Source organism: Pyrus communis, chromosome 14 (genome assembly GCF_041283825.1).
Source record: "Pyrus communis isolate YQ-2024b chromosome 14, ASM4128382v1, whole genome shotgun sequence".
NCBI classification, from domain to species: Eukaryota; Viridiplantae; Streptophyta; class Magnoliopsida; order Rosales; family Rosaceae; genus Pyrus; species Pyrus communis.
In genome coordinates this window covers 4,827,114-4,854,488 of record NC_142578.1, presented here as the reverse complement: position 1 = coordinate 4,854,488, position 27,375 = coordinate 4,827,114, and the positions used below count along the sequence as shown (strand labels likewise).

The 27,375-nt window shown below is 38.4% G+C and overlaps 5 protein-coding genes across 8 annotated transcripts; 3 read left to right on the top strand and 2 right to left on the bottom strand.

Moving 5' to 3' along the window:
- Positions 1-3,011: 3,011 nt before the first annotated feature.
- LOC137712345 (uncharacterized) lies at positions 3,012-4,202 on the bottom strand. The gene has a single exon (XM_068451441.2). The coding sequence runs from the start codon at positions 4,057-4,059 to the stop codon at positions 3,049-3,051; it is 1,011 nt and encodes a 336-aa protein (XP_068307542.2). The 5' UTR covers positions 4,060-4,202; the 3' UTR covers positions 3,012-3,048.
- Positions 4,203-8,257: 4,055 nt separating this feature from the next.
- On the top strand, positions 8,258-10,979 carry LOC137713513 (uncharacterized). Its single transcript, XM_068452817.2, has 5 exons — positions 8,258-8,703; positions 9,310-9,549; positions 9,641-9,727; positions 9,822-9,955; positions 10,572-10,979. The coding sequence occupies exons 1-5, from the start codon at positions 8,464-8,466 to the stop codon at positions 10,678-10,680; spliced, it is 810 nt and encodes a 269-aa protein (XP_068308918.2). The 5' UTR covers positions 8,258-8,463; the 3' UTR covers positions 10,681-10,979.
- Positions 10,980-12,203: 1,224 nt separating this feature from the next.
- On the top strand, positions 12,204-16,227 carry LOC137713491 (putative serine/threonine-protein kinase WNK3). Of its 4 annotated transcripts, none has more exons than XM_088684299.1 (8): positions 12,204-12,695; positions 12,913-12,950; positions 13,127-13,354; positions 13,447-13,670; positions 13,778-13,935; positions 14,363-14,543; positions 14,613-14,753; positions 14,867-16,227. In XM_088684299.1, exons 1-8 carry the CDS (start codon positions 12,609-12,611, stop codon positions 15,706-15,708), a joined length of 1,899 nt encoding a protein of 632 aa, XP_088540425.1. In that variant the 5' UTR covers positions 12,204-12,608; the 3' UTR covers positions 15,709-16,227. The 4 variants fall into 4 exon arrangements, with proteins under 4 accessions (XP_088540425.1, XP_088540426.1, XP_088540427.1 ...); XM_088684300.1 differs by having other exon boundaries at positions 12,289-12,695; positions 14,619-14,753; XM_088684301.1 differs by having other exon boundaries at positions 12,356-12,695; positions 14,622-14,753.
- Positions 16,228-16,953: 726 nt separating this feature from the next.
- On the top strand, positions 16,954-18,845 carry LOC137712018 (elongation factor Tu, chloroplastic). Its single transcript, XM_068451168.2, has one exon. The coding sequence runs from the start codon at positions 17,236-17,238 to the stop codon at positions 18,697-18,699; it is 1,464 nt and encodes a 487-aa protein (XP_068307269.2). The 5' UTR covers positions 16,954-17,235; the 3' UTR covers positions 18,700-18,845.
- Positions 18,846-19,419: 574 nt separating this feature from the next.
- LOC137712019 (protein DEHYDRATION-INDUCED 19 homolog 5) lies at positions 19,420-23,751 on the bottom strand. Its single transcript, XM_068451170.2, has 5 exons — positions 23,237-23,751; positions 21,600-21,742; positions 21,333-21,410; positions 21,015-21,229; positions 19,420-19,797 (listed from the first exon to the last, which is right to left on the bottom strand). Exons 1-5 carry the CDS (start codon positions 23,313-23,315, stop codon positions 19,686-19,688), a joined length of 627 nt encoding a protein of 208 aa, XP_068307271.2. The 5' UTR covers positions 23,316-23,751; the 3' UTR covers positions 19,420-19,685.
- Positions 23,752-27,375: the final 3,624 nt, after the last annotated feature.

The window sequence follows — 27,375 nt, the reverse complement described above, 5'->3', positions numbered from 1 at the left end:
CGGGAGCACTAACACCGGGGGTGCAGATTATGAGCTCTCTAAACCTCTCAAACTACCATTGCATAATAAACAGGAATGCATAACCACATGAATACCGCTTACCTGGCACTTACCTGTGCGTCCACAGCACCAAATACACAGATATATATATGTATGCCACTACTAAAACATGCGATGATGCGTAAACAATATTCAAATGATGCATGGCATAATACATATAACCTTTTCTATTTAATTTCTGGGAATTAATATGTATATAGGTATATACGGAAAACAAAAGCCCACTCACTGATAATTAGAAGGGTCGTAGCCCCCCTGCCTCGAGTGTGTACGCTCGTCCTCGGAAAACGAATCACCTATACGCGACAAAGTTACGAAAACATTAATTTAAAAGCACCTAAGCAACTTCTCGTAATAACTTCTCATACATTGCTCAATTTGGAAAATTGAATATACCAACGTGACCTACACAACCTCAGGATCACGCCCATATTTTTAGAAAAATTTTTGGACCACGCACGCGCCCCCACGCGCCTGTACACGCACGGACCTACGCGCCCCCACGCGCGGCCCACGTGCACTGCACACTGACGGCGTCAGTTGACGCCGTCAGGAATATTCCGTTAACTGACGGAATATTCCGTCAAATCTAACCGGATTCTGTCACTGCCGTTAGGAATATTCCGTTAGACTTAACGGAATATTCCCCTTTCTTCTCCGGCGAACCTCCGGCGCCGGCGACGGCGCCGGAAAACTGGGTAATTTTCAAACTAAGTTTTCTCCTTCGTTTTTCAACCATTTTTCACGTTCTTTATACCAAAATGAAGCTTAGGACTAGTAGAATCACGTTAGACTAGTTTTAAGGCCTAAAAATCAAGGAATCTCACCTGCAACAACGATCCAAGTTCGGCCAACTTTGCACAGGACGATCCCGACGTCCAAACTCACCCAACGAACCACTCCGAGGCTCCTTGGGACCTCACAAACACATCTACAAGCTTAGAAATTCCAAAAACAAGCTAGTTTAGGTTTGCATGAACAGTGTTCAAATCGGACCTCGTGATATCGACGTGAAAATGGTGTTTTCCTTACCTGAAAATGGCACCACTGGACTCCTCTCAGCTCCACGAACACGATGGTAGTCTTGGTTTTTCGATTGGTGAAGTATTGAGTAAGTTTGTGTGTATGTCCGTGTGTTGAAGAAGGAAGAAGAAGAGAGGACTCGGGGAGGAAGAGAGAGAGACTGAGACAGAGACAGAGACAGAGAGACAAAGAGTGAGGGAATGAGGGAGAGAATCCCGGGAGAAAAGAGAGTGTATGAGTGTGTGTGGTCCCACAACCCACACAACACAAAACTACCCGAAAAAAAACGAACTAGGGGGTAAAACAGTAATTTCACACGTACGTTTCTTTAGTTTCGGGACGGGATGTTACACCATGGGCCCACTCCAACAACACTGATATTGTCCCCACTTGGCCACCTGCTTAATCCATTAGGTGTGGGGTTTTATCACAAAAGACCTTGATGTGGGGTTTGATCAAAGGTAGACGGGCCAAGGGCCCATTTCAATAACACCGATATTGTCCCCACTTTACCACCTGCTCAATCCGTCAGGTGTCCAAAAAGCCTCGGTGTTAGTTAGAGTGGGGTAATTCTATTTAAACTGATTTTCTTCTCTCCCTCTGTCCGATGTGGGACAATGGATTCCAACATTGGACACATTTTATTATTATATGTACAAATAATAGGTAAACTCATATTGAATAAAATAATATTATTTTGTATGTAGGTACATTATTTTCCATGTATTTTGGGATTTACTTTATTTTGTAGTTAAATTATTTTGCATGTACTTTACATTTATTGGGCAAATTATTTTGCTTTTTTTTAGCAATCTAACATTTTAAATTTTGAAATCTAACATCTTTTTGGACTAAAAAAAAAAAAACATTTTAAAAGTTGAATGGTAGGTGCACTGAATCAAATAACATTTTTTTATAGGTAAGTTATTTTGCTTGAATTTTTACATATAGCATGCATGTTTTTTTTTTTTTTTTGTTATGTGTGTGTGTGAAATAATTTACCTACATTTATATGTAAAATATAATTTAATTGACTAAACTATGCATGTGTTATTACATATATTAGTCAAGTTTTATTGTTATTATATATTAGGCAATGAATTTATTATTTTTTTTATTTTTGTAAAATCATTCATTCTCCTTTACAATCCGTATAGAATTAATTGTGTACATCAAACATTCAAATAGGGGTATTTTAGGCATCAAAAATTTTAAAATGTGTAAAGTCAAACATAATTAATGAATTTACTAATGTGGAATCTAGTCAATGAGTTTTATTCAAGTAAAAAACTTATGTTGGGTTTCATGTGGAGAAAATTAAATTTTTGGGGCTAAAGTCATATTTTTTTTAAATTAAAATACAAAAGAATCTCATACTTGAGTAAAAAACAATATGAAAAGCAAGGAAGGGAAAAAGGCAAATAAATAAAGTTATATATATTCATATAAAGAACTTTGGAAGACAACACATTCCCATATGCACATGCTGGTAGGAAAAATTTGCTCAATTATCAAAGATTAGATCAAGAAAGAGGAAAAAAAATATAAGAGGTGGAAAGATGCCTCTCTAGATTGGCAAATTATTGAGCATGTATGTGTATTGTGTGATACAATCTGTCTTCCTCCAATCATGCCCATTTGTTCATCCCAGCTGTAACTAACCTCCAACCACCCTCCCTCTTGGGTCCCAAACCCTCGTTTTCCAATCCAATCTTCCAACTCACCATCCAATCTGCATCCTCACCATCCCATGATGTCCCCATTCCTTGATGTCCCATTTAATTTGCCACCCTAGCTCATTCTCTTCTGGTGGGGAAACAAGGTGGATATCTAAACCAATCACGTACTGTCACGTAAAAGAATTAATACATATAAACAATCATAGTGCGTGATTGACTTGAAATATTATCACGGATGTCATCTGATGATGATGATGATAGTCTACCAAAGGATAGATATAGTTTCTCATTCAACTTTCCAGGCATAAAGAAACAAGCAAAACTCAGATGAACCGGCAGAAGTTACATTATTAATCCCTTCTACTGACCCAGAACTAGTCTGAGATGACAATGGAGTTGATGCCAATGACGAAAATGGCGGCGAGGACGACGAGGTTCTCGACAATGGCGACAGAGATGTACTTGAAGCAGGCAAATTTGGCTTGAAAATAAACAATGCATGCCTTAATCCAGGACTAAAAAGCCAGTCATGGACATCCCAATAAACCTCAATTCTCAACTTGTTGATGTGAATGGCCTCATTACCTCTAAACTTCCATTGAAGATGCTTCACATGAACCACCAAATGCCCATCAACCCTAATCTCCAACTCCGGCTCCACCCCATTTAGGGTACTTCCACTCCCAATGCTCCCGCTGCCGCCGCCGCCACCACCTCTGTTTTTGCATTCAATTGCAATTTCATGCGATCTGCCTCTCTCATAAAACTTAGCTTTTGTGGAAAACTTTTTCTTACCAAAAATGTGCTCCTTTTTGGAAACCAAAGTGGGATCAGTCAGGGCAGGTCTAAAACCTGTTTTTCTATAAGCATCTTTTTTGAGATCACCAAGAACCAAAACAACTTCCTCGTCACAAACAACCGCCACGTAGTACTCCGATTTCGGCTCCGTCCCGCCGTTGAATTTCGCCGCCTTGAGGTCCCAGTAGATTTCCACTGCTTTCTCATCAACCACAAAGCGCTTGGAGCCTTGCTTCCTCCAGAAGTACCACGGCTTGAGCTCAACTTTGCAGGTGTGCTGCTGGGTTTGATCTCCATCCGGGCCCTCCACGGACACCGACAGGCCGTGGAGGAGCAGGTTTTTGCACCATGTGATCGTGATCAAGCGGCTCTGACCGGCTATCTTGGCTCTGTACACTGACATGCACACACTGTGGCCTGACCTAGTCACAGCCGAAGCATCATCGCTTAACTTCTCACCTGATGAGAAGCAAGCAGGAATGCCAATGTGGTCTTGCATTTTCGCGACCAGGACGGATTCAGGATTTGAAAATAGAGGACGCTGAACTTTTCACCGGGGACGGATCCAGGATTCTAAAAGTGAGTTGTGCTAAACCCTTATTAGCAGCGACGGATCCAGGATTTGAAACTGAGGCGTACTTAAACGACTTTCCGAAGCGGAAGGTTTCTCTACAGAACGAGAAACTGGGGAGTGGAAGATGAGGAACAAATTGGAGGAAGGAGAGTTGGGGGGAGAAGGGAATTTCTAAGATGGTGGGAGAGAGTGAGTGAGAGATCTTACTCACAAGATGTGTTGAATCACAGATGCTGCCAGAGGTGTGTTTGGCAGCACTGATTGGAATAAACAATTATTTCCAAACTGGCAGATAGACTGGCAGTGAGTGAGAGTGAGTGTAGAACCACCTTTTTTATTCTTTTCTTTTTCTTTTTTAAACTATTCAGTTGTCTGCACCAATGCTAACCTCTCTCTTACCTGGATTTCAATTTGTTTATTTTGTTAATATTTATTTTAATTTTGTTACCGTTTTCTTTTTTAACATTGACAACTTTATTGAATCCGAGGTGGTTTTGCTTCTGCTGCACTTAAATTACATATTTCCATGCGCATTTAAAAGCAGCAATTGACCATTTGTCAAGAGATTAGGGTTCAGATTTCTACACAGAGTCAAAGAGCATGTTTGACAAATGATCTGTAGAGCGGGAGAGTCATAACGTTGCGTAGTGCTACTAGTTAACGTATTGTATGTTTGATGACATAAATGAAACGATAACAGCTTACGAAAAACGACTATACAAAGTTAAAGACCATCTCCAAAAGATATATTAAAATGTCAAAATCAACAATAACAATAAAAAAAGACAGCTGTAATGTTTTCCAACCGAGAAGCCAAATCTGATGTGACATGACATGGAATAGCAGCTCTCCCCCTTGCTGTCAAATTTGACAGCAGTTTCAAATATTCTTTTAATTAATTTTTAAATGTTATTTTATTAATTTTTTTATCAGATCTGCAACTCTACTCTCTCACTTGAACCTAAGAAGCGTCGCTCGTCCTTCATCTTCCCTTTTCTCGGAACCAAACCCAGAAACTAACCTCATGATCTCAACCTAAAAACCTCCATTTCGCACCGTTGCTCAAACAAGAGCTCTCGAATCCTCGCTGCAATGCCTCGGCTACAATTCGAGGAAGATCGTCGCTGACGGATTGCAATCCCTCGGCTACAATTCCTCCACCTGCAAATCGAAATGGGAAAAATCATCGTCTTTCCCTGTCGGTAATTTAAAATCCCACACTTTCTCAGCATCCAAACATATTTTATAAAAAATTGAAATTAAAAGGTTAAAAAAATTTTGGTTGTGGCCTTTGGATTTCAGGTGAGTTCGAGTATATCAATGTGATGGTAGAGGGTGATAGGTTGTTGATGGCGAAGAGAAGCAGGTATACAAAGATTCAGAAAATAAAGAACAAAGATGATAGGAGAAGTCTAGAAAGAACAGGTATAAAATAATAGTTTAATAAAATAAAAAGAAAAGAAAATAGTGTAATAAAATAATATTTAATTTGACATACTGGGTGGAGAGGAAAATTTTGAAAGATGTCAAAATACCACACAGGCTGTCAAATTCAAATTTTATATTTAAAATTTGACATCTTCTTTGGAGATGCTCTAAAGATGAAAGAGTTGGGTATTTGGTTTGCTTTCCAATATGGGTCTGTGGAGTTTTTAATTATTTGAATATGTGTTCATAAAGTTTGCATATGGGAGGTGCAACTTTTTTCAACTTGGGGAGGGGTAGCTGCTGCAGATCTGGTCCAGCTAGCTCCCTCCTTGCATTGCAGCCCTAAAGCTACCCACTAATGGTTGCTTAATAATGCTTGGATAATGTTCTATTTCTTATAATTGTAGATAAAATGGAGTTTGAACGAAACATTTTTGGTACTGTTCATTTTTAACGAAAATAACATTTTTACTCTAAAATGTCACTCTTGATACTATTCATTTACAACACATTTTTGTCATTTTGATTAAAACTCAAAGTTTTCAAACCATTTTCATTAGTTTTCTTTAAATAAAATGGAAGAAACAAACACATAAGTTTTGTGGGGGCAAAGACTTTGTATGGTATGGTTCTCATTCACCTTGGGTTTCATGTGTCTTTTGCACACTCACACGGAACTCACCCTTAAAAAAGGATAGTGTTATTCATACACTCGTTTTTATCTTTCACACATTTTTGTTAATGTTTTACCATTGATCTTCGTCCATTCATTCGATCTGATGGTTGAAAATTGAGAAGGGTGTGAGAGAGGTAAAAATGAGTGTATATACTAGATAGCACTAACATTGAAAAATGATAAAAGTAGTCCATGAGTTTGTCTATCGTAAATCACTTTGGTTATTCCATAAGAAATCTATCAATATCTTTGTCAAGTGGAGAAGAAGTTGGTTTGACAAAAATACCTTAAAAAGTTGGTCACGTGGTCATTCACGTGACAATTTAACGATGATATTGACAAATTTTTCACGGAATAACCAAAATAATTTACGGTAGACAAACTCAATGAACACTTCTATCGATTTTCATTGTCATTGACTAAAACAAATAGTTATATCAATCTCATAGACCATTTTAGCTAAAAAAAACCATTAAAGAATCTTACCTATAATTGAGATGTGATTATAACAATATTTTAAATCAATCAAAATATTATTAGATATTTTAATTTTTTCACATGATAGTCCTAAATTCGCTTCAATTATCGCAACATTGATACTCTAGTTATAGCTATGTTCACGTCCTTAATGGGAAAGAAGAATAAGGAAATGAAATTCTTTATGGTAAAGCTTCATCAAATGGAACCCAACTGTCTTAAAGGAAAAGAAGGTGAAAAGTATCATCGTGTGGCGTTTTCCACAAAATAATTATTAGAGTTGGTTTACAACAACTATCATTTACTCTTTTCTATTTCGTAAGGACAAAATGGCTCGCAGTGATAAGATATTCAAAAGATAATCTCTGTGATAAATTTAGGATTTAAACCCTTGTGGTAAAAACTATTAACAAAACTAACTCAAAAGTAAAATTTCCGTCCACTAAATGCGACGATAAATACGTACTTTTGTCGAACCTCAAGCTTTCTTTTGTTCACGTTCTCTCTCCATCTCTGTTCTCTCTCTAATCTGCATCTCCTTTACCAAATACACTATCACAGATTCATATTTCTTTCTCCTTGTCTCCTTGTTCTGATTTTCTTTGTATATTATCACATTTGTTTGTCTGTTTTTGTTCTTGGGCGACCGGGTGTTAAGGCGGAGGCATTATTATGTTAGATATTGTGTCTTGTTAGTAACCGAATGGAGGCATTGTGTCTGTTGTGATGGAAATGCAGATGGTTGAAGATGACAACCATGACTCAAATGAGCGCACTTGGGACAGAGAGAGGAAGGGTAACAGAAAGAAAGAGTGGTCGGTCATTTTTATCTCTGCATCTAACTGAGATTTGACAGAAATCTAACTTACGGTTAAATTTGCTAACAGTTTTCACCACGAGCGTCACGTGGGTTATCTTTCAAATACCTTATCACCATGGAACCATTAATCCAATTTGACCCATCGTAAAGAAGGAAAAGGAAATTACAAGGAGAAGAACGAAGTTGAAATATTACTGGCAAAGAATGAACCCAACCTATCTCGTGTAATTGAGAATATATTAGCAAACATCAACCCCCAAAAATGAGAATGAGCTATATATTCGTAAAATTAGTAAAGCTAGTTGGCTTTATTTAAAAAATAATTAGAATTAACATAATTTAGCTGTCATTCTTGACATATCTTGCGTGCACAAGAAATGAAAAAACGGATGAGTTACACGTTGAAACTAAATATATCATACGATTCATACCTATACAACCATGTTTTTCTTTTCTGTTCAGTTCACAGCTTCATTTCAAACCACAAACAAAACGAAAGAAAAGAAACAAGAAACAAGGAGAGCATCTCATACCGGAACAACCAGATATCATTCTCGTTCTTCACTTTTCTCACACTTGCTTCATAAGACGAGATATTACAATTAACGTTTATAGGCCCAAAGTCCATTACTGGGCCACTCAGGTTGTTGATATAGGCCCGTTTCCTTGGTCCCAAATCGGAGCCCTAAATGCCTTTGAAGCCACTGACGGCATTTTCGTCTATCTACCCTGCACATAAACCCCAATTCCCAAACGACCGCGGGTTTTGGGTACTGTCACTGGGATTGTTGTCACCGAGCAAGACCTGGAGCTGGGTAAGCCACCGATCATCCCTCCCCGTTTGGTTCCCTAGAAAACCCAATAGAAAATTGCATCCATTTTCTCAGTAACCAAACAGGAAACTTGATTGCAGACCCACATCGTAAAAATGCAATCTTTAAGTGCGAGCATCCGATTGGTCCGGAGGCAAAGAGTCGACGGCTCAAAAATTGCTCATTTCAGATCGATTGGAGCTTACCAATTGAGCGGCGGTTCTGGGTATAGCTCGTTGGCGTCGGATAGTTTGGCCTCTGCCAAGAAATTGGGGGATTTATCGGGTTTTGGGCCTTCGAAAAGTTCCTTGTTTCAGTCAGTTTCCAAGTTTTCGTATCGATCTTCGGCCCCGTTCGTATGTTTTCGACTCGCTATGCGCTCTCTAATAGCATTTTAGCATGTTTTGTGAGCTATTTAATCTGAAGAATACATTTTGAACATTTTTATAGTTTTGAATTTTACTATGTATGTAATTGTGAATTTTAGGTTTTTGGAATTGAAAAGCCCAATAATTGAGCGGTTTAGTTTAAATGTTGATACATTTACGAAAAGACGATTTCTTTGTCAAATTTGAGGTTTTTGATGCAATTGAAGCCTAGAAATTAATCTAGAGGCCAGCTTGCATTTTACATTTCGTCTTGTGGATTGCCACTCCGGCAGTGTTCACCATGGTCGTAAGTCATGACATTTTGTATAAATGGGGAATCGGGCGATTCTATTGATACTTACGAGATGTAAACCAGAAATGTGATAGAGAAGTAAGTAAAATATGTTCTTAAGAGATTTGGATTACGATAGAATTACTGTACAAATAGGAAACCGGAAGACGGGCCATCAACACTAGATGACATGTCATTAACACAGTTTTTGTTTTATGGTGTATAATTCATTTGGAGAGCAATATTTTGTCTTTCTTTCCAAATATAGCGTTTTTCTGATGCTTGTAGTGTTATTCTACCAGACAACAATGAGCTCTCAAACTGCGGCCCCAACTTCTTCCTGTAATTCCAACTTATTCAAGAGTGCTCAACTAAGCTTTTTTCGATGTGCGGCAGTTTCACCTCCTTTCCCGAGAAGGTGCATTGCAACAGGGGGAAATTCTGTTCAGTCGGCTACTCAAGATTCAGGAATGTCCGTCTCTGATGTAGCTCCTCGCATCAAATTCAAGAGGCTTGATAAAACTGCCCACCACATAATGCAGGCATGTGTGTATCGGTTTGTATTCGTGACAATACATAACACCTTTTCTGTTCCTGTTGTTATATTTATGTTAGTTGATTTATATGTCACAGATTCTAGATAAGGAAGCTTTAGAGGAAGTGAAGGTGCAGAGAGAAATACCAGATGTTAGGCCTGGTTATATGGTGCAACTCAGAGTGGTATGATGTGTTCTTTTCGGAAAAAATGGTGTTATAATGCTCCTTATGAGATTGAGTCCATATTTTTTCTCAACGCTTTTCCGTATGTGAACAGGAAGTACCCGACAACAAGCGACGTGTTTCAGTCGTGAAAGGTGTTGTGATTGCTAGACGTAATGCTGGTCTAAACACTACAATTAGAATCAGGAGGCAAGTGGCTGGAGTCGGGGTTGAATCTCTCTTCCCATTGTAAGCAATTCTGATGTTTATTTTCCTTTACTGTTGATGGCTCTAGTCGTCTTTGACTCCCTGCTTTAAGTTGGAAGGTGAACATGTGATTTCTTAGCTGGATGTCCTGGAAGCGGGTGTATTGAAATGTTGCCATACTGAGTTATCTCAACTCTGATTATACGAGTCTTAGATGCTTGCACAGCATTATCGATACAATTTTCATTGAAAAATAGTTATTTGTAGATTTTGTGGTAACATGTTTATTAAAGTGGAGTCTGTAAGGACTAAGGAGGTACTGAATTTTATTAGTCAAAATTCTGTACTCTGAAAACAAGGAAACTAATCATGCTCAGTAAACATTGCTTATTAAAGCTCTGGGTTCGTGACCGTGAACTGATTAACTTCAACGCAAGTTTAGGTTTTTAGTTTTTTCCACAAATTACTATTTGAGGTGAAACAGACGATTAACTTGGGGTTGGGGCTAGCGCTTCAAACAAAAGTTTATTTCTATTGATATCTGATAATTTCATCTGGAGTTCTCATGTGTGTGGGATTTTATCATTCGTTTCACATAAGTAGATAATATGCTGTCAGTCTCTACAAAATGACCGACAAAGTGGATGATGTTTGGCAGGTATTCGCCGAACATAAAGGAAATTAAGGTGCTGGACAAGAAGAAAGTGCGGAGGGCCAAGCTGTACTATGTCAGGGACAAAATCAATGCATTCAAGAAGCAATCGTAGCTAATGGGATCAAAAGGATGTTGCCTGACAAAGATCGTGTCCCATGTATGACTTAGGTCAGAAATCCAGCAAAAGTTTTGGTGATTTCTTTTCCTCATTCTTTTTCTCCCTTGAACGCATGAGTAGTCTGTGAATCTTCATCAAGTCTTTGAGAATCTGCGATGCCTGGTAGAAATGTGCGAGTTCAATTGAAAGCCAGGGAAGTTACCAGAATTGCTTACTTTCGATGTTAGAACTGTGTACTCAGGTTGATTAATGTTATGAAGTTGTTGGCATAAATATGATTGTTTGTTACACAAGTAGGACTATTTTCTTCAGTATATTCCTTATTTGGCTAAAATTTGGGTTTGCATGCCAGAAGTCTGGCCAAAGAAGATAAAAATGGGAGAAATGTAGTATTATTTCACCTTGGTTATCTTCATCTGTAGTTTCTGCTCCATTGGCCACCTCTTATGTTACTACCGAGAAATTTTTAAGTGTGATTGTTGTCACTCTGTCTCGTAAAGTTACCAATTCGCGTGTTGTAATATTGTACTACAGAATTTGTAACACAACATGGTGGTGTGACGATCACATTGAGAATATCTCATTGCTGAGATCGATATTTTGATCATCAACTTTTGAATTTTGAGTGCTTGAATTGAATTTGGATGTGAATTTCAGCTATGAGGTCACCATCAGCATTTGTGTGCCGGTTCGTATCTCTGCTACATTTATGAAACAGAAAGAAAAAGGTTACTGGTGAAAAGATTTTTAAGAAGAATTATTTTAAAAATTAGCATGACGATGATGATTAATGAGATTACGACTAATTAACTTCACGTTACCTATTTTGTATTAAAAATTCAAAAGCCTACTAACCTAATAGGAATGGTAGGTCCTTTTTTAGGTGTTTGTTGATGATTAATGAGATTACGACTAATTAACGTCACATTATAAATGGGCTCTTTCTTTTCCTAACATGTCTTTTTCAAAGCACTTTCAATTGATTGGTTAGTCTTATAAAGAGTAGCACCAAAGTGATCAAACTAATTAATTAAACCTCTTCGGGGTGACTTAATGATTGATGATGAACTTCAGTTTCGTATTTCATACAGCATGTCTTGAGTTTGATTCCTAGCGCTGGGGAATCCACGATGGTGAGAAGTGGCAGGCTGAAATGCCTCTTTGAGTATTAAGGTGTTAGATTATTATTATTATTATTAAGAGAGAGAAGTTCAAAACTATTGGAATAATTTTTTGGAGAGGGAAGATTTACGAACTTGAGACTCATGAGTGGAAATATAACATCCTATCCACTAAGATATTAAATCACATGTAATTGTTAGTTTCTAAACACAAGTATATAAAATATACGTAACCTCCAAAAACTAAACAGTTAGCAAGTTAATACGATACTAAATATTTGATAACCTCAAATTAATATTTAATCAGGAGATCATACTTGTAAAAAATTTCAACCGTTGGATGGCTCCACACTCCACGTAAAGAATAAACGTGGGAAAGATCCGAAGATCCGGCACATAGCAATTTGAGGTGCGAATGTAAACTGAAGAAAACGCGCGTAGCATATTACTCCCCCATGCCCTCCACAAACCGTCAAACCCCACCTTTCCGAAAATCAAATCAAAATCTCAGTTAGTTCATCTTCTGATTTGCTCTGCGTCTCCCTGCCAAATCCAACGGCTTCGCTTTCACGTTTCAATCTCTCTCTCTCTCTCTCTCTCTCTCTCTCCCTCCTTCTTTCACTTTCTCACACCTCCGCAAACGCACGCTCCTTCGCCTTCTTCTCCACCTTCATACTCCAGCACCTCCGACTTCCGGTTCCCTAATACGGTGCGTATTGGGATTTGATTTCGGCGCTAAAAGCGGGCGGAATTCACGTTTCGGACTCGATTTGATTGGAAAATACGAACGAGTTGTCGACAATGCCACTGGATTTGTCGTCGGAGCAAGACACCGACGATGCTGATACCGAGTTCGTTGAGGTTGATCCCACTGGTCGATACGGTCGGGTCAGTAGCCCTTACTTTTTTCGCTCTCTTTATTTTTCTCCTTTAATTTCCATTTTTTCCTGGTTTTTTTATTATTGTTGATTTGATTTAGCTGGTTTACTTTTGAAATGTTTGGAAATTAATTACTCAATGCTTTAAAGTCTTAATCTTTTATCAATAAAGTTGTGATTTTGACTGATTTGTGTTGAATTCTCTTTTGTTTTTGGTGATTTTGCAGTATAAAGAGGTTCTAGGAAAAGGGGCTTTCAAGAAAGTGTATCCTTTTGCTCTCATTTGTTTATTGACCAATTATTTTTCGAATTTTAATTTTTGAGTTTTTTAGTTGGATTCAAATGCTGTGTGAATTTGAACCATTTTAATTTGATATCATATTGAGGCCGAATTGTGTTGTGGATCTATTTTTGTGTGGCCTTGATCGGTATGGAACTTAGATATCGAGCATTTGATGAGTTGGAAGGTTTAGAAGTAGCTTGGAATCAGGTTAAGGTGGCGGATCTATTGCGCAACTCTGAAGATTTAGGGCGGCTTTATTCGGAAGTTCATTTGCTTAAGACTTTAAAGCACAAGAACATAATTAAGTTTTACAATTCGTGGGTCGATGCCAAGCATGAGAACATCAACATTATTACAGAGATTTTCACCTCGGGAACTTTACGACAGTGAGTTTTTAGTGATTTATTGTCGTCTTACATTTGATGTCTGTGATTCCTTTATGCTTTTATTCAGTGTTTCAGTGTCCATTATCGTGTAGGTACCGGAGAAAGCATAAGCATGTTGATTTGAGGGCGTTGAAGAAATGGTCTAGGCAGATCTTAGAAGGCCTTTGGTATCTTCATAATCATGATCCCCCAGTCATCCATCGAGATTTGAAGTGTGACAACATTTTTGTCAATGGGAACCAAGGTGAGGTCAAAATTGGTGACTTAGGACTCGCTGCTATTCTTCGCCAGGCTCGTTCAGCTCACAGTGTTATTGGTGAGGACTAAAAATATAATCAGTTATCTATATTTTCCTTCCGCAATAATATTAGTGCAGAATCTTTCTGTATCAGAGCCGGCAATGTAAGTGTTTTATCACCTTAGGTACCCCGGAGTTTATGGCGCCAGAGCTTTACGAAGAGGAATACAACGAGCTTGTAGACATTTATGCCTTTGGCATGTGCTTGTTAGAGTTGGTGACCTTTGAGTATCCATATGTTGAATGTTCCAATGCAGCTCAAATATTCAAGAAAGTGACATCAGTAAGGGCTTCATGACCTTTTGTGTTTTCACTGTCATAGTTGAGAAGAATTTCCTGTCCTTGAATGTTACATCATTTAAAAGTGTGAACTTGAACGGTCACTGGATCTGTCAGACTCTCAACTTTTTTAGATAATTTCATTTTTCCAGATACATTGCATTTCTTTTAATTGTTGTTAATGGTTCATCTAAGTGGATTGTGATGCATGACTCAGTTGTTTAGCTTGTTTCATTAGAGCAACTTTGGATCCTTTCCCACCAATACAAAGGTTAATACTTGAATTCTAGGCATAATGGCACAAAAATTTCCTGTGGCGAATGATTATTTTACATTCTAACATGGTCCTTGCATCAGCTCTAACATGGTTCTTAACTTCTTATATCACTTCGGACATGGTCCTTATATCGGATCTTTTTCTGTTGTGGTAGGGAGTAAAGCCAGCATCGTTGGCAAAAGTGACAGATCCTGGAGTTAAAGCATTCATAGAAAAATGCATTGTGAAAGTTTCAGAACGCTTGCCTGCAAAAGAACTTCTGATGGATCCTTTTCTCCAATCAGATGCTAATTGTGAAAGTATATCTCGCTCTCTACGACCCACTCATTATTCAGGTAAAGTGAGTTGTTTATCTAGTGCTCAAAGGCTTTTTGTGTTATTCTCCTCACATTGTGACATGCTAGATGCAGAAGGCAGCTCTGATCAGATTGATATTGAAACAAAGGATATGGACCCTTCTCATGAGACAAGCCGAGACTTCAGTGTCCAAGGTCAGAGGAAAGATGACACGATATTTCTGAAATTACGAATAGCAGATTCTACAGGTAACCTTTTCTTTCTTTTCCACTTTTCTATTTTATTTACTTTTCTGTCAAAGAAGTTTGTTTTTATGCCAGCTCCCGCTCTTAAAACTGAGAAAGTTTCCACCTGGGCCCAGGTCATTTTCGAAATATTCACTTTCCATTTGACATTGGGGAAGACACTGCAATTGCTGTTGCTAGTGAAATGGTTCAAGAGTTAGACCTGACAGATCAAGATGTTTCAACACTTGCTGAAATAATTGACTCCGAAATCCATTCCCACATTCCAGATTGGCCACACGTAGAAGATTCTGGAGACCATATTGATGGTGAGGCCTCAACTCCTTATAGCCATGCTTCTGAGTCTAAGGAGGACGCTTCTCCCGTAATACACGAGGCCCTTCTTTCTAGTAATCTTGCGTTAGAAAGATTGCCTTCAGGCCGCAAGTACTGGTGTGACTCACCCAAGGAAGGTGGTGGAAATTCTCCAGCTAAGTATTTCTTTTCTAATTTGAATTCTCCAGCGGCTTCAGTCACTGCAGGAGGTACCGAAGGAAATGAGAACTCTGCTGGTAGCAGCCCTAGGGAGGAAGATGATGCAAATGGTGCTGGCGCCTCAGATTCACCAAATGGTGGTGTTGAGGAAGATGAGAGATCTCCTGGTAGCCCTAGAGAGGAAAATGATCCAAATGGTGCTGGAGCCTCTGATCCACTGAGTGGTGATAGTCATAATGCAGCTACTGATCCACATCTTATTAATGGCGTTCTTCCATTTGAATCAGAAGTAAAGATCATTGCCGAGAAACTCAAGAATCTATTGGTAGAACAGAAAAAGGAGTTAGACGAGCTCAAAAAGAAACATGAATTAGCAATATCAGAACTATTGAAAGAACTGCCCCCAGTTTTCCGTCGAAAGGTTTTAGATATATGTAAGATGAGATTTCCCGACTACAAAATGCAGCTTGAGGCAGACTGCTAAACCAAGCAATTTGCAGATTCAGCTCCTCGTATCTGTTTCACGTCTCCACTTCCAATGCTGGGATATATAGATTGTTTATTCAATTTTCCAGTGACAGAAATAGAAATCGCAGGGATATTCTGTACTTCGGTGAAGTGGGGGAGCATGAGCTAGTCGCGGTATCTGGTGCTGCTGGATGGACATTGAGAGATTTGTAATATAGATCCAGCAAGTCATAGCCTGGAGGACAATCAAGCTTGTCATCCAGATCAGCTTTTAGAGCGACCCCTGAAGCCCTACAGATTCTGGCACTTGAACTCCCGCGAGGTAACACACATCACGTGGAGTATATACCTGTACAGATAAATTCTTTTACGCTTTTTTTTTCCTTCAGTTATACCTCAAATCAGTTAGTTGAGCAAATGTGAAAATTATCTTGGTTTTTGGGTTACTTGTTTGTCAAGTTATTGTTGTGGGATGCTTTGCCCTTGTGTTATTTGTTGAACTGCATAATAATTACAACGTGAAAATTGAAATTTATTAGTGGCCCTAGTTTTTTTCTGGATTCCAAAACTTTTCACCAATCAAAATATGAGGTTGGTGGTCGTGGCACGTTTGCCATGGTAGATTGTGACTCCATAATCCATAATTCCATATGATTTGCTTCAAAAAGTTAAGGTATTTGAAACAATTACGTGGCACAATGGGAGTCTGTCTTTTAGGGTTGCCATCCCACATGGACACAAATCACCATCTATCAGTCCATTTCATGTACTTTGTAGCCACAAATAAATTTTGAGAGCCCCCATTGGCATTATTTTGAAGGATTTGTATCCGGATTCAAATTGTAAGAATCTTTATATCTTAGCCATTTATTATATATCGTAATGCCAGAAATTATTTTGAAAATAACTTAATATGATGGTTGGTGTGTTGCCAAATCAAACTATTTTCAAAATAACTTAAAAAGTGTAAGTTTTGAATTTACCAAAAAAAAATAAAAAAAATCAACACACACCTTTTTTAAACTTCATACATTTTGTTAATTTTTATTTGATTTATTCAATTTAATGACTAAAAATAAAAAACGGTTTGAAAAGCTAACTGTATGTGAAATTCATACCTCACTACCGAAAATTCGGTGTATTTCGGATATGAATGGATATTGAAGTTCCGAATTTCGTTGCAATGGAATGGAATAAATTGAACCGGAATTGAAATAGAAACCCTTAAAATGCAATTAGAGCGGGTTTTATTTTCACACGTGTGAGGATATAACCCTAGTTGCACAAAAACCCCAAACTCCTATCAGTAAGACTAACTCCCTCCAAAACTCAGGCAGAGAAATGGATAGACCCCCATATGAGGTCCTCCATTGTCTTCCCAAAACAAGATAACACTATCCCTCTCTCGCTCTCCCTCCTCCTCCTCCTCCTCCTCCTTCACATTATCCCCAAAACCCCCCCCCAAATCCGAGCACCTATCTTCTTCCTCCTCCCTCCCTCTCTCTCTCCTCCCACTTTCTCTCTCTAAAGACTTAGTCTTTCCATGGCAATCTCCACACTAGCAGCTACAGCTGCAACCTCAGCTTCCTCAAAGCTCACATACCCATATGCCTCCCCAGCCTCCCCTTCCCCCACAACCCCTTCTTTCTCCATTAGACCTTCTCCCAAGCTAACCCACCTCTCCTCCTCCTTCCTAAACCCCTCCACCATCCTCCACCTCACACCCTCCACCGCCACCCCCCACCACCACCACCAACGCCGCAACTTCACAGTCAAAGCCGCCAGAGGCAAGTTCGAGCGCAAAAAGCCCCATGTCAACATCGGCACAATCGGCCACGTCGACCACGGCAAAACCACCCTCACCGCCGCACTCACCATGGCCTTGGCCTCCATCGGCAACAGCGTCTCCAAGAAGTACGACGAAATCGACGCCGCCCCGGAAGAGCGCGCCCGTGGAATCACCATCAACACCGCCACTGTCGAGTACGAGACCGAGAACCGCCACTACGCCCACGTCGACTGCCCCGGCCACGCCGATTACGTCAAGAACATGATTACCGGCGCCGCCCAGATGGACGGTGCCATTCTCGTCGTCTCCGGCGCCGACGGCCCAATGCCGCAGACCAAAGAACACATCTTGCTGGCGAAGCAGGTGGGTGTGCCGAACATGGTGGTGTTCTTGAACAAGCAGGACCAGGTGGACGACGAGGAGCTCCTGCAGCTCGTCGAATTGGAGGTGAGAGAGTTGCTTTCTTCCTATGAATTTCCTGGTGATGATGTGCCTATTATTTCTGGATCTGCATTGCTTGCACTAGAAGCTCTAATGGCGAATCCCACCATTTCGCGAGGCGAAAATCAATGGGTTGATAAGATTTATGAACTTATGGACGCTGTTGATGATTACATTCCGATTCCTCAGCGGCAGACTGAGCTGCCGTTTCTGATGGCAATCGAAGACGTGTTTTCAATCACTGGCCGTGGCACTGTCGCCACTGGCCGTGTCGAGAGAGGGAAAGTTAAGGTCGGAGACACTGTCGACATTGTTGGCTTGAAGGATACTAGGAACACAACTGTCACCGGTGTCGAAATGTTTCAGAAAATTCTTGATGATGCCATGGCTGGTGACAATGTGGGGTTGTTGCTTAGGGGTATTCAGAAGATTGACATCCAGAGAGGGATGGTTTTGGCCAAACCCGGGACTATTACCCCGCATACCAAATTCGAGGCCATTGTGTATGTGTTGAAGAAGGAAGAGGGGGGGAGGCATTCGCCGTTCTTTTCGGGTTACAGGCCACAGTTTTACATGAGGACTACTGATGTCACCGGGAAGGTGACTTCGATTATGAACGACAAGGATGAGGAGTCGAAGATGGTGATGCCTGGCGATCGCGTTAAGATTGTTGTCGAGCTGATTGTTCCGGTGGCGTGTGAGCAGGGGATGAGGTTTGCTATCAGAGAAGGAGGGAAGACTGTTGGAGCTGGTGTTATTCAATCCATTATCGAGTGATAGAAAATAGAAATTATGTGGTGGTCTCAACTTGTTTTTGCAATTTGGTGTCAAACTTGAACTCTCTTAGCTTCAATTTTATCTAGCTTTTGACATTTTGAAGCAATTTCCACAACCAAATGTTATATATTTTGTAGGTTTCATCATCCCAATTTGCTCTGCTTTTTTTTTTTTTTTTTTAATGATTCATTTGTGAGTTTGATTCTTAACTTGGTCATGTGAGATATATTTCCGGTTGTATGGCAGAACGAGTGAGGTTTTACGCCGGATTCTTAACCTAGTTATTGAGATCGAGAGAGGCGGATATACTCCCGGTTGTATGGCAAAATGAGTAAGATTTCACTTCGGATTCTTAACTTCGTTAAGTGAGATCGAGAGAGGCGGATACACTCCCGGTTGTATGGCAATAAGCAAAAACTTTGCACTCCCAAGTCCATGTTCAATTTGAAACACCACCGACTCAAAAAGTTTCTGTTTTTTACTCTAAAATAGCTTAATCAAATTATGACTCGAGTTAATTACAAAATACTTGAGTCCTAACTAGTCAAGATAAAAATTTCTTACCGATTTGCCATGCCGCCGGTGTGTGAGCTTCGAACAGAATGGCCGCGAGATTGCCTGAACATTAGGCGGGCGTAAATTTGGTACTCGTATATAGATTAGTATTAGATAATACGTTCACTAAACATGCCGCACTCTGCTAATTATAGAAAGTCTGCCTTTGAAACAAGCTGTTTATATATAAATAGACATTTAACGACAGATTGTATACGAGGTTGTATACATATTGCCTTGCTGCAGACAAATATTGTCCATCTCAAAGACAACTTCTCTCTAACTTACTTACCTAATATAGAAACTATCTTACTTCCTAAAACCTTGCTCCACTGTGTATGCTGAGAGTGCCTGATGATACACCGTCCTAAGTCCTTGGCGACTAAGATCAGTCTTCGGCTTCCTCCAGAAAGCTTTGTATTCCGATGGGTTCATATGTCCAAGAATATGGTTGATGCAATCAGCCCTTGCACGAATGCCGCCCTCTGCCTTCTCTCTTCTTTATCCTTTTCACAAGCTTCATCTGGGGGAGATGGATCGGCGCTGCACAGACAAAATGCATCAGTAACGGCGCATCAACAGCATCACCAGGATATATTATTCGACAAGATTAGTTACTGAAGCCAGTAGAACTTGCAGCTCAGTCACGTCAGCCAGGACCCTGGCTAACAAAGCAAAAGAAGGGCAATGCTACTCGTAAAGGGAACAAATTACTATAAATTGATGGTTCATCACATTTTTGGTTCAACCGAAGGAGCATTAATAAAGTAGTGCATTGACTCGCTTAACGACAAATATCGAGATAAAATGAAGTGAAAAAAATGAAACAATTTAATACTCCATCCTGTTGGAACAGACAGCACGGTTCATACTGGATTACGCAACAGTTAAGAGATAACGACAGTTTTTGCATGACAAAAGTCACAAGATAAACCTATGCAGATAACGAACGGGTTTCCTGTTTCCTATTTTTCTTCATCTATCCCGCAGAACACTCCCTAACTGCCGTAATGGCATTTTAATTGCCCTTCACTTTTAGTTAAAAGGAGGTGTTGGCTGGAAGAGAAGATAGCATAACATTTCAAAAGTACAGAGCCCAGGTAACATAAAAATGTACTATCCATAATCCGCAACGGTCAATCAACTAATTAAATATTCGCAGTTAAGGGCATCAACCAAACATAGAATGATAGCAAACTAATCAGAAAAAGATTCAATACCAATAACCAAACAGAGTTAAATGATGTTCACGGGTCACTAGGAAAGTAAAAGACTCAATAAGAGGTTACGAGACAAATGAAGGCAACTAGAGAAATGAGATAACCATATATCCACGATAGAACTTAGATCTAACAGAAATAACAACTTAATGGGTTCACAAAATTTAATATCTTCAAGAATTTGAAACTGCCGATGAAAAGCAGATTTAGCTGCAAATAAGACTTTCTAGATACCAAACAGTTATTAGGGTTAGTAATATGTATGCATAACAAATCTTCTTTTTTTGGAAAGCATATAAACAGCAGATCTTTCATATTATCGAAAAATAGATATGATGTTTCAACAAATTAGTTTCTGCCTTACGAAATCATGATATAACTGAGTTTGCAAAGACCCATTTACAATTATATCATCAGTTCATAACATGGTGCATGTTAAAATAAAAGATTTCTCAAGTTTGCAATCCCTATTAATCTCACGCTCAAACAATCACTAATATGGTATGGTTATACTTTCATAAAACAGAAAAAGGAATTTACCTTTTCATGCCGGAAGTGATAGGGGAATCCATATCCGAACAAACATCTTCGGGAATACCTGTAGGGTCTGAAAATGATATATTGCAGATAAATGGTGAGAGGAGAGGATCAGGCGCAGTTTCCTGTGCATATGTCCTTCCATGTTTAAGCATTGCCTTCCCCAGCATTGCTGAACTACCAGTCCACAAACCGGATTTTTGAGATTTTCTCCTGTGCTGAAAGCACACAGATGAATCCTTTAAGGTTCCGACAATGATCAACAGAGCTATCGGCTAAATTCACTATTACGAAGCCTTGATCCAATATAGGTAATAATACCTTGAAGGAGCTTCCATGGTGCACCATAAAATGACCAATTACATCTTTCCCCAGATTCGCAGCACACAAAGGACAAACCTGGAATAGCAGGTTTAAAGCAGCCATCAGGTTCAAATTCTAGCTGAAACATCTATCAATTTCAAGCAGCATCTTTTTTGTAATCAATATATCAACGTTCTTCATTGGATAGTTCAGTAATGACTCAAGAATCCATTTTTGATAACACTAAATCTCCTTTTTAATCACACACGAAAGAAAAGCACTTACTGCATTTTTAAAGTCAAAGCAGTGTTCTTCCTCCAAGTGGCTGCAAAGCACTGGGACTTCAATATCCACATAACAGAAAGGGCATGGAAAACACGATTTTGTGTCGTCATCTCCTTCAGAATCTTCCAAACCCATATGATTATCTGTTTAATATAGAAGATCGAAGATCGATCAATAGGTGTATAAATCACACATGGTATCTATATATGTACACGTGTATATGTGCCCACATGTGGATTTAGCAAAACAAGTCAAAAGCTTCGAGAAAGTTGATCTCAGTATTTAAAAGAAGGTACTTGTCGTTTCAATTACATCAACATCCCCAACATTCAACCATTTAAACTACGAGATGAAACACATGCAGACAAGCGCACATGCACACAATTCACACGGACACGTAAATAACTATATTAGAATGATAGAACCTAACACGCAGCTATTACTCCGGCCCCAAGAAACTACTGAAGTGGAACACTTCGCCTCGCATTAGGTGATCAAGTATGGGATATTCATGTAACAAACACCACCTGATTCTTATCGAGAAGACAATAAACAGAGAGCCTAAAAAAATACGAAGGCATCTTCTTATCTATACACTGCATAAGCTACAAATGAATTAACCAGTCTCAACAACCACCCTAAAGCAGATTTTTCATCTTTCTCGATATGTTTTTCAATCTCAATCGAGCCCTAAAATTCTCACCTTCACGAATAACACTAGAAGCATCATTCTCAGATTTTCCTTCACCCAAAGCCTCAGACAAAAGGCTTTCTGCTTCCTTCAATATCTGCTCTTTCAGTCTCTCCAGATCTTCCCAAGAACGCTAAAGTTGTGATTTTTCTACATTCCCCTCTCCGAAATTTTCATGACCATTATATTCTTCATCTTCACTGTAATTTTCTACATCTTCTTGAACCCCCGTCTAATTTTTCATGCTGATAAATCCCCTCAATCTTTTTGTGATGTTGATTAACCTCCCATTATAATCTCTCCACCCTAATCAATCAAAGTAACTTCTTGATCTCCATGTGGTCTATACCAAACCCTAAATTCTATAAGAAATTCAGGGATATAAATAATCACACAAATAGAAAACCTTAAATCTCTAATGCAATATTACAAACTGGGAAAGCTTTTATGAAAAAATCAAGAAAACTTCATAAAATTACCTAATCTAGCATCATATAAGATATGGAAAATCTCAGATTTTCCGGACCTTTTATTTTATTAACTGTGATATTTTCCCATATTCCCCACAAGATAAACACCCCATACATTTCAGGATAAAACATTATTCGCTTGAAAATTCAAGCAAAAATAGTTCATTTAAAACAGGGTTTAACAAATCAATTAGTTAAAAAAACAATGTGCCAATTTCTCTCTTAAATCCAACCAAAGTTCTCAACTTTAATTGCAACCCAGTTCTTGAAATCTCACATACAAGCCATTGCTTTACTCAAACATCAAAAAGAAGAACCTCAATTGGTGCAAGTTTTGTTAAATTCAAGGACCTCAATAAACGGATTTTTAGTTCAGCGACCAAATCTAAATTACGGTGAAAGTTAAAAAGACCAATTCTAAATTTTACTCGACACAAAATGTCGAAGTAAAAAATAAATTCAGAAAACTGAAGTACCATAGTGAAGCCTTGCAGCATGAGCAGCAGAGAGGCTCTTAGCTGCATGAACCCTGCAAGCCCACAAGTCAACGTCCATGGTGGTGGTTCAACTCTCCGGCGACCCAAGTCAGCTTTTCCCGGCGAGAACCGGTGGAACCGCGCCTTTGGCAAATGGGTTGGGACCAAAAGGCTTAAAGTTTCAAGCTTTGAGAGAGACTTTGGGGTGTGGGTGTGGTGATGTTTTGCTTACTCACTCGCCTCTCATATATTGCTCCGACACTGAAAGCTTTCTCTACACACAAAAGATAGTTGATGGATATCTGACACGTGGCATTTTATTTATTTTATTACACCGCTTGCTTTTTTATTTTCTTGAGTTAAATAATTGTACGTTTAATTGCAGTTCTGCTTGTTAATTGTCAATCTTTTTGTCAAAGTGCAGAGAAAACCATGGTTTTAATCTATTTATTTATTTATTTATTTGAATATTATATTTGCTTTCTGCTGCATTTGACATGTATTAAAGCAGGATTAGTCTAATTAGATGATTAATGAGATTGTTTAATGACTTGTGTGAAACAACCTTTCTGCACATCACATGGAAGCTTTTGGCAGGTCTTGAAAGATGCCACTGATACTGATGTTGAGGGATTTGGATTCTCTCCTGAGCCCAAGGAGAGGATCCTCCTGACCAAAAGATTTGAACCGTTTGATGAAAATCTAACGATTATAATTATTATAATTTTAAAGGGATCTCTTTTTTTGTAATCGTTGAATTTTCATCCAACGGTCCAAGTCATTTGGTCAAGAGGATCCTCTCCTTGGGCTCACGAGAGAATCCAAGTTTCCGATGTTGAGCTTCTTTGGGTTCTTTATCTTAAAGTGTGAATGACGTGAGGTAATTTGGTTTCATTTGGAATCTTGTTATTTTATAAAGAGCAAGGAAACAAAGAAGTAAAGGGTGAGGCTATAATCTACCGTTTCGCTTCTACAATGCTCTGAATCGTTACTTGAAGTCTTTAGATTTGATTGTTGCTTAAAGTGTTTAGATTTGATTTAATGATTGTTCATATGTATTTAACAGATGTTGGACTGGATTTGAAAACTTTAAGTAGCAAGGTATTCAATACTTCAAAGTATTATTGAATAGCTTTGTTAAGAAGTATGTTGATTGTTGTAAATTCAATGTAATGTTGCTTTAAATGTGGCTCTTATGACGTTCTAATATTCATGTTTTGTATGAAATTGAAGATTTGGAACTCTTAAGACAATAGATTTTGTTTTCAAGGAATATATACTTATGAGAGTGTCTCCATCATCACGTGATCAATCATTTAGTATTTATACATTAACTTTGCAACCTGTGATATAAAAGATGCACGTGAAAACATACTTCAATAAGATAGGTAACAACTTTACTTTCTTTCTAAATATACTTTGATCATAATTATCGTATCACCGATTTTATGTTTAGAATCTGTTTGATAACAATACGAGTAACCTTGACAATTACATGTTGAGTATCCAACTTACCTCCAAACCTGTCGGGGTTTTCCATCTCGTTCCCTAACCATAAATAGAAACTAATTAGGTTTTAGGTGATTAACTTTGATAAATAAGATTAATAAAGCAAAAAAGATGGGAAAGCAAATGGGGGTGACAAGGACAACCTAAAAACCAAAGGGCCAAGGCAGAGAAAGGCAAGGCATGCAGTAACAAGTTGGACAAAAAGTTGCTTTAGTGAGGAGGAAGGTGCATTACACCTACAAAAAGGGCCAAACAACAGCTGCTCAAAAGCCTGTGGTGGCACAGCATCTTCTCTTACAAAAACAGATTGAAGAGAGAGCTCAAAGGTTGAAACCCATCAAAGGGGTTTTGTAATTCTTTTATGTTTTTCATATATAAATAATCGTTATTAGAGGCTAGTGTTCCATTAGTTTAGTGGTAAACAATGGGATGGTTTGCTTGGCATGAAAGGAATTTACCAAAAGCTAAAAAGACATAAGAAAAGAACTAATAAGGTATTGTATGGCTGCTCGGACTCGACCGAATTATCTCAGTCGTCTTGTTACTTTTGTTGAACTTATAAATGCTGAAACTGAGTTATTGAATTGGAAAACAGTCCATCATAGTGTGTCATCCAAGTGTCGTTTAAAAGGATTGGATGAATTAGGATTGACTTGTACTCGATTCTATCCTAGTCCAATCCAAGTCACCAAACAAGTACAATGGCATCACAACATATATGAGTGGATCCCAATTGGCAGTTTGGGTGATTTGGGCTACTCAAAAGAACTAATGTTCGGGCTGAACTCATATTTTCTTTGATCAATGTTAGGAAGGACTTAGCCTAAAGTTTGAGATATTATGAAGAGCGTCCACTATTAGACAGGCCCAAAGGTGTTCATGATAGGGAAAGCTAGCTAGGAAATCTTTTGATGAAGATCAAAGACCCATTGAAACATATTTTTAGGCAGATAATATGCTTTCAATGGATTTTTTTAGGGACAAGTAGACAATCCATGAGGGAGAATTCATGGCCTTTTTGGATTTATGTCTGATAATTTGTTAACACCAAGCTTGCATAAAGAGAGAATCTCTTACATAGACCGATGAAGATATAGATATGTTAATTGTCCCTTGATCTGCTGCCTCCATGTTCAAACTTATACGATATCAAAAAGAGTGGGACTGACACAAGGTCAAGCTAAATACCTTTATGAGTTTAGAGCCATATATTGGTGGGGAATGGGAATGAGAATGTTGTTGAAGAATCCAAGAATTCTTCTTCGGAAGACTGAGAACACTATATGTGAGTTATATTGTGTGGTTTCACATCTGCTATGCCGTTCAGATGATAAGATACAAGTTTGAAAATGATATCTATGTGATTGATAGTACGCCGATAACCCATTTATCTGAAATCTTGACAATTACAATAATATTTCTCCCAGGTTTTATGACATAATGATTCCTCCTCAGTCCTCATTCCTTGTAATAACCTAGCTATGGCCCAGGGCCAAATTGACTCCCTCATTACCATCATTGAGCTAATAAAAAAGTAAGGAAAGATGAATGATTATAGTACTCAAGAAAACTTAGATTGTGTTTTAAGCTAAGAAGAAGATCTGATGATAGATACACACACATATAGCTGGAATATATATACCCACCTATGGATCAGTATAATACACACTTGACACAAAACATCAGTTATAGAAAGAAAATGAAAGAATTTGAAAGAAAATGAAAATGTTATCATATATATATATATATATATGTATGTATGTGTGTGTGTGTGTGTGTGTATGTGGATCACAGTAATGCTCTCAATTTGTGTGTTTGGTGTAGAACCGAAATTCAGTAGTTGGTCAAAGTTTCTGAAAGAGATCGAGACAGCGCCGACCATTATGGTAAATCAGCATATAATGGCAGACATTATTTATCCCCAAAATGTAGGAGAGCAAGTTGTATAGGGCAAGTACATCGTTATATATTATGGTGTTTTTAGTCAATGAAACAATGTTAACGTCACATAGAGAAAAACTTAAAGCCTTCTCCAAATGTAAAGAATTTTCAGATGAAAAACTGAACGATGCATGGCAAAGCTTAGCTGTTCTCATATATACATGTGCGTGTGGGTGTATAAATATATAAGCACTGAAAGCATATTCAAAATAATATACAGTTCTATAACTAAGGGCTCTGGTAATGCAGATGGAGATGAATGTCTTCAAAATTGACAAATTAAAACATATATATATATAATCTCTATGAGTACTGGATACTAAAAAAATCATATATTCACGCTTTCAAAACACATACTACAATTACAATACAAGTCTTACAAGCATCAAGGCAATGAGAACAAGACAGCAACATGATATATTTGCTGCATCCATATACTTAAAAAACAGAAATATATAATTGAGAACTAAAACTGAAAAAAGATGAAAATAAATAAATAAAGGAGATTAAAAGGAAAAAAAAAAAAAGTGATCGATCGGACCAGGAGAGCTTCATTCCTCCATTAATGGATGCTATATATCCATCATCAGTGTATCATTCTTGGGTTGGACTTGGAGAGACCCCAAAGTTCTTTAAATGGCAGTTCCAAGAAACACCCATGTATATCTCTTGAAATTGAAACTGAGGAG

Bases quoted from the DNA above. Each gene is read 5' to 3' on its own strand.
- LOC137713491 (XM_068452790.2), top strand. From the start codon at position 12,609: ATGCCACTGGATTTGTCGTCGGAGCAAGACACCGACGATGCTGATACC. The intron at 13,671-13,777 runs GTGAGGACTAAA...TTATCACCTTAG, and splicing joins TTCAGCTCACAGTGTTATTG to GTACCCCGGAGTTTATGGCG. The intron at 14,754-14,866 runs GTAACCTTTTCT...ACCTGGGCCCAG, and splicing joins ACGAATAGCAGATTCTACAG to GTCATTTTCGAAATATTCAC.
- LOC137712018 (XM_068451168.2), top strand. From the start codon at position 17,236: ATGGCAATCTCCACACTAGCAGCTACAGCTGCAACCTCAGCTTCCTCA.
- LOC137712345 (XM_068451441.2), bottom strand. From the start codon at position 4,059: ATGCAAGACCACATTGGCATTCCTGCTTGCTTCTCATCAGGTGAGAAG.
- LOC137713513 (XM_068452817.2), top strand. From the start codon at position 8,464: ATGCAATCTTTAAGTGCGAGCATCCGATTGGTCCGGAGGCAAAGAGTC. The intron at 8,704-9,309 runs GTATGTTTTCGA...TTATTCTACCAG, and splicing joins ATCGATCTTCGGCCCCGTTC to ACAACAATGAGCTCTCAAAC. The intron at 9,956-10,571 runs GTAAGCAATTCT...GATGTTTGGCAG, and splicing joins GTTGAATCTCTCTTCCCATT to GTATTCGCCGAACATAAAGG.
- LOC137712019 (XM_068451170.2), bottom strand. From the start codon at position 23,315: ATGGACGTTGACTTGTGGGCTTGCAGGGTTCATGCAGCTAAGAGCCTC. The intron at 21,743-23,236 runs GTACTTCAGTTT...TATATTAAACAG, and splicing joins TGCTGCAAGGCTTCACTATG to ATAATCATATGGGTTTGGAA. The intron at 21,411-21,599 runs GTAAGTGCTTTT...CTGCTATTCCAG, and splicing joins GCTTTGACTTTAAAAATGCA to GTTTGTCCTTTGTGTGCTGC.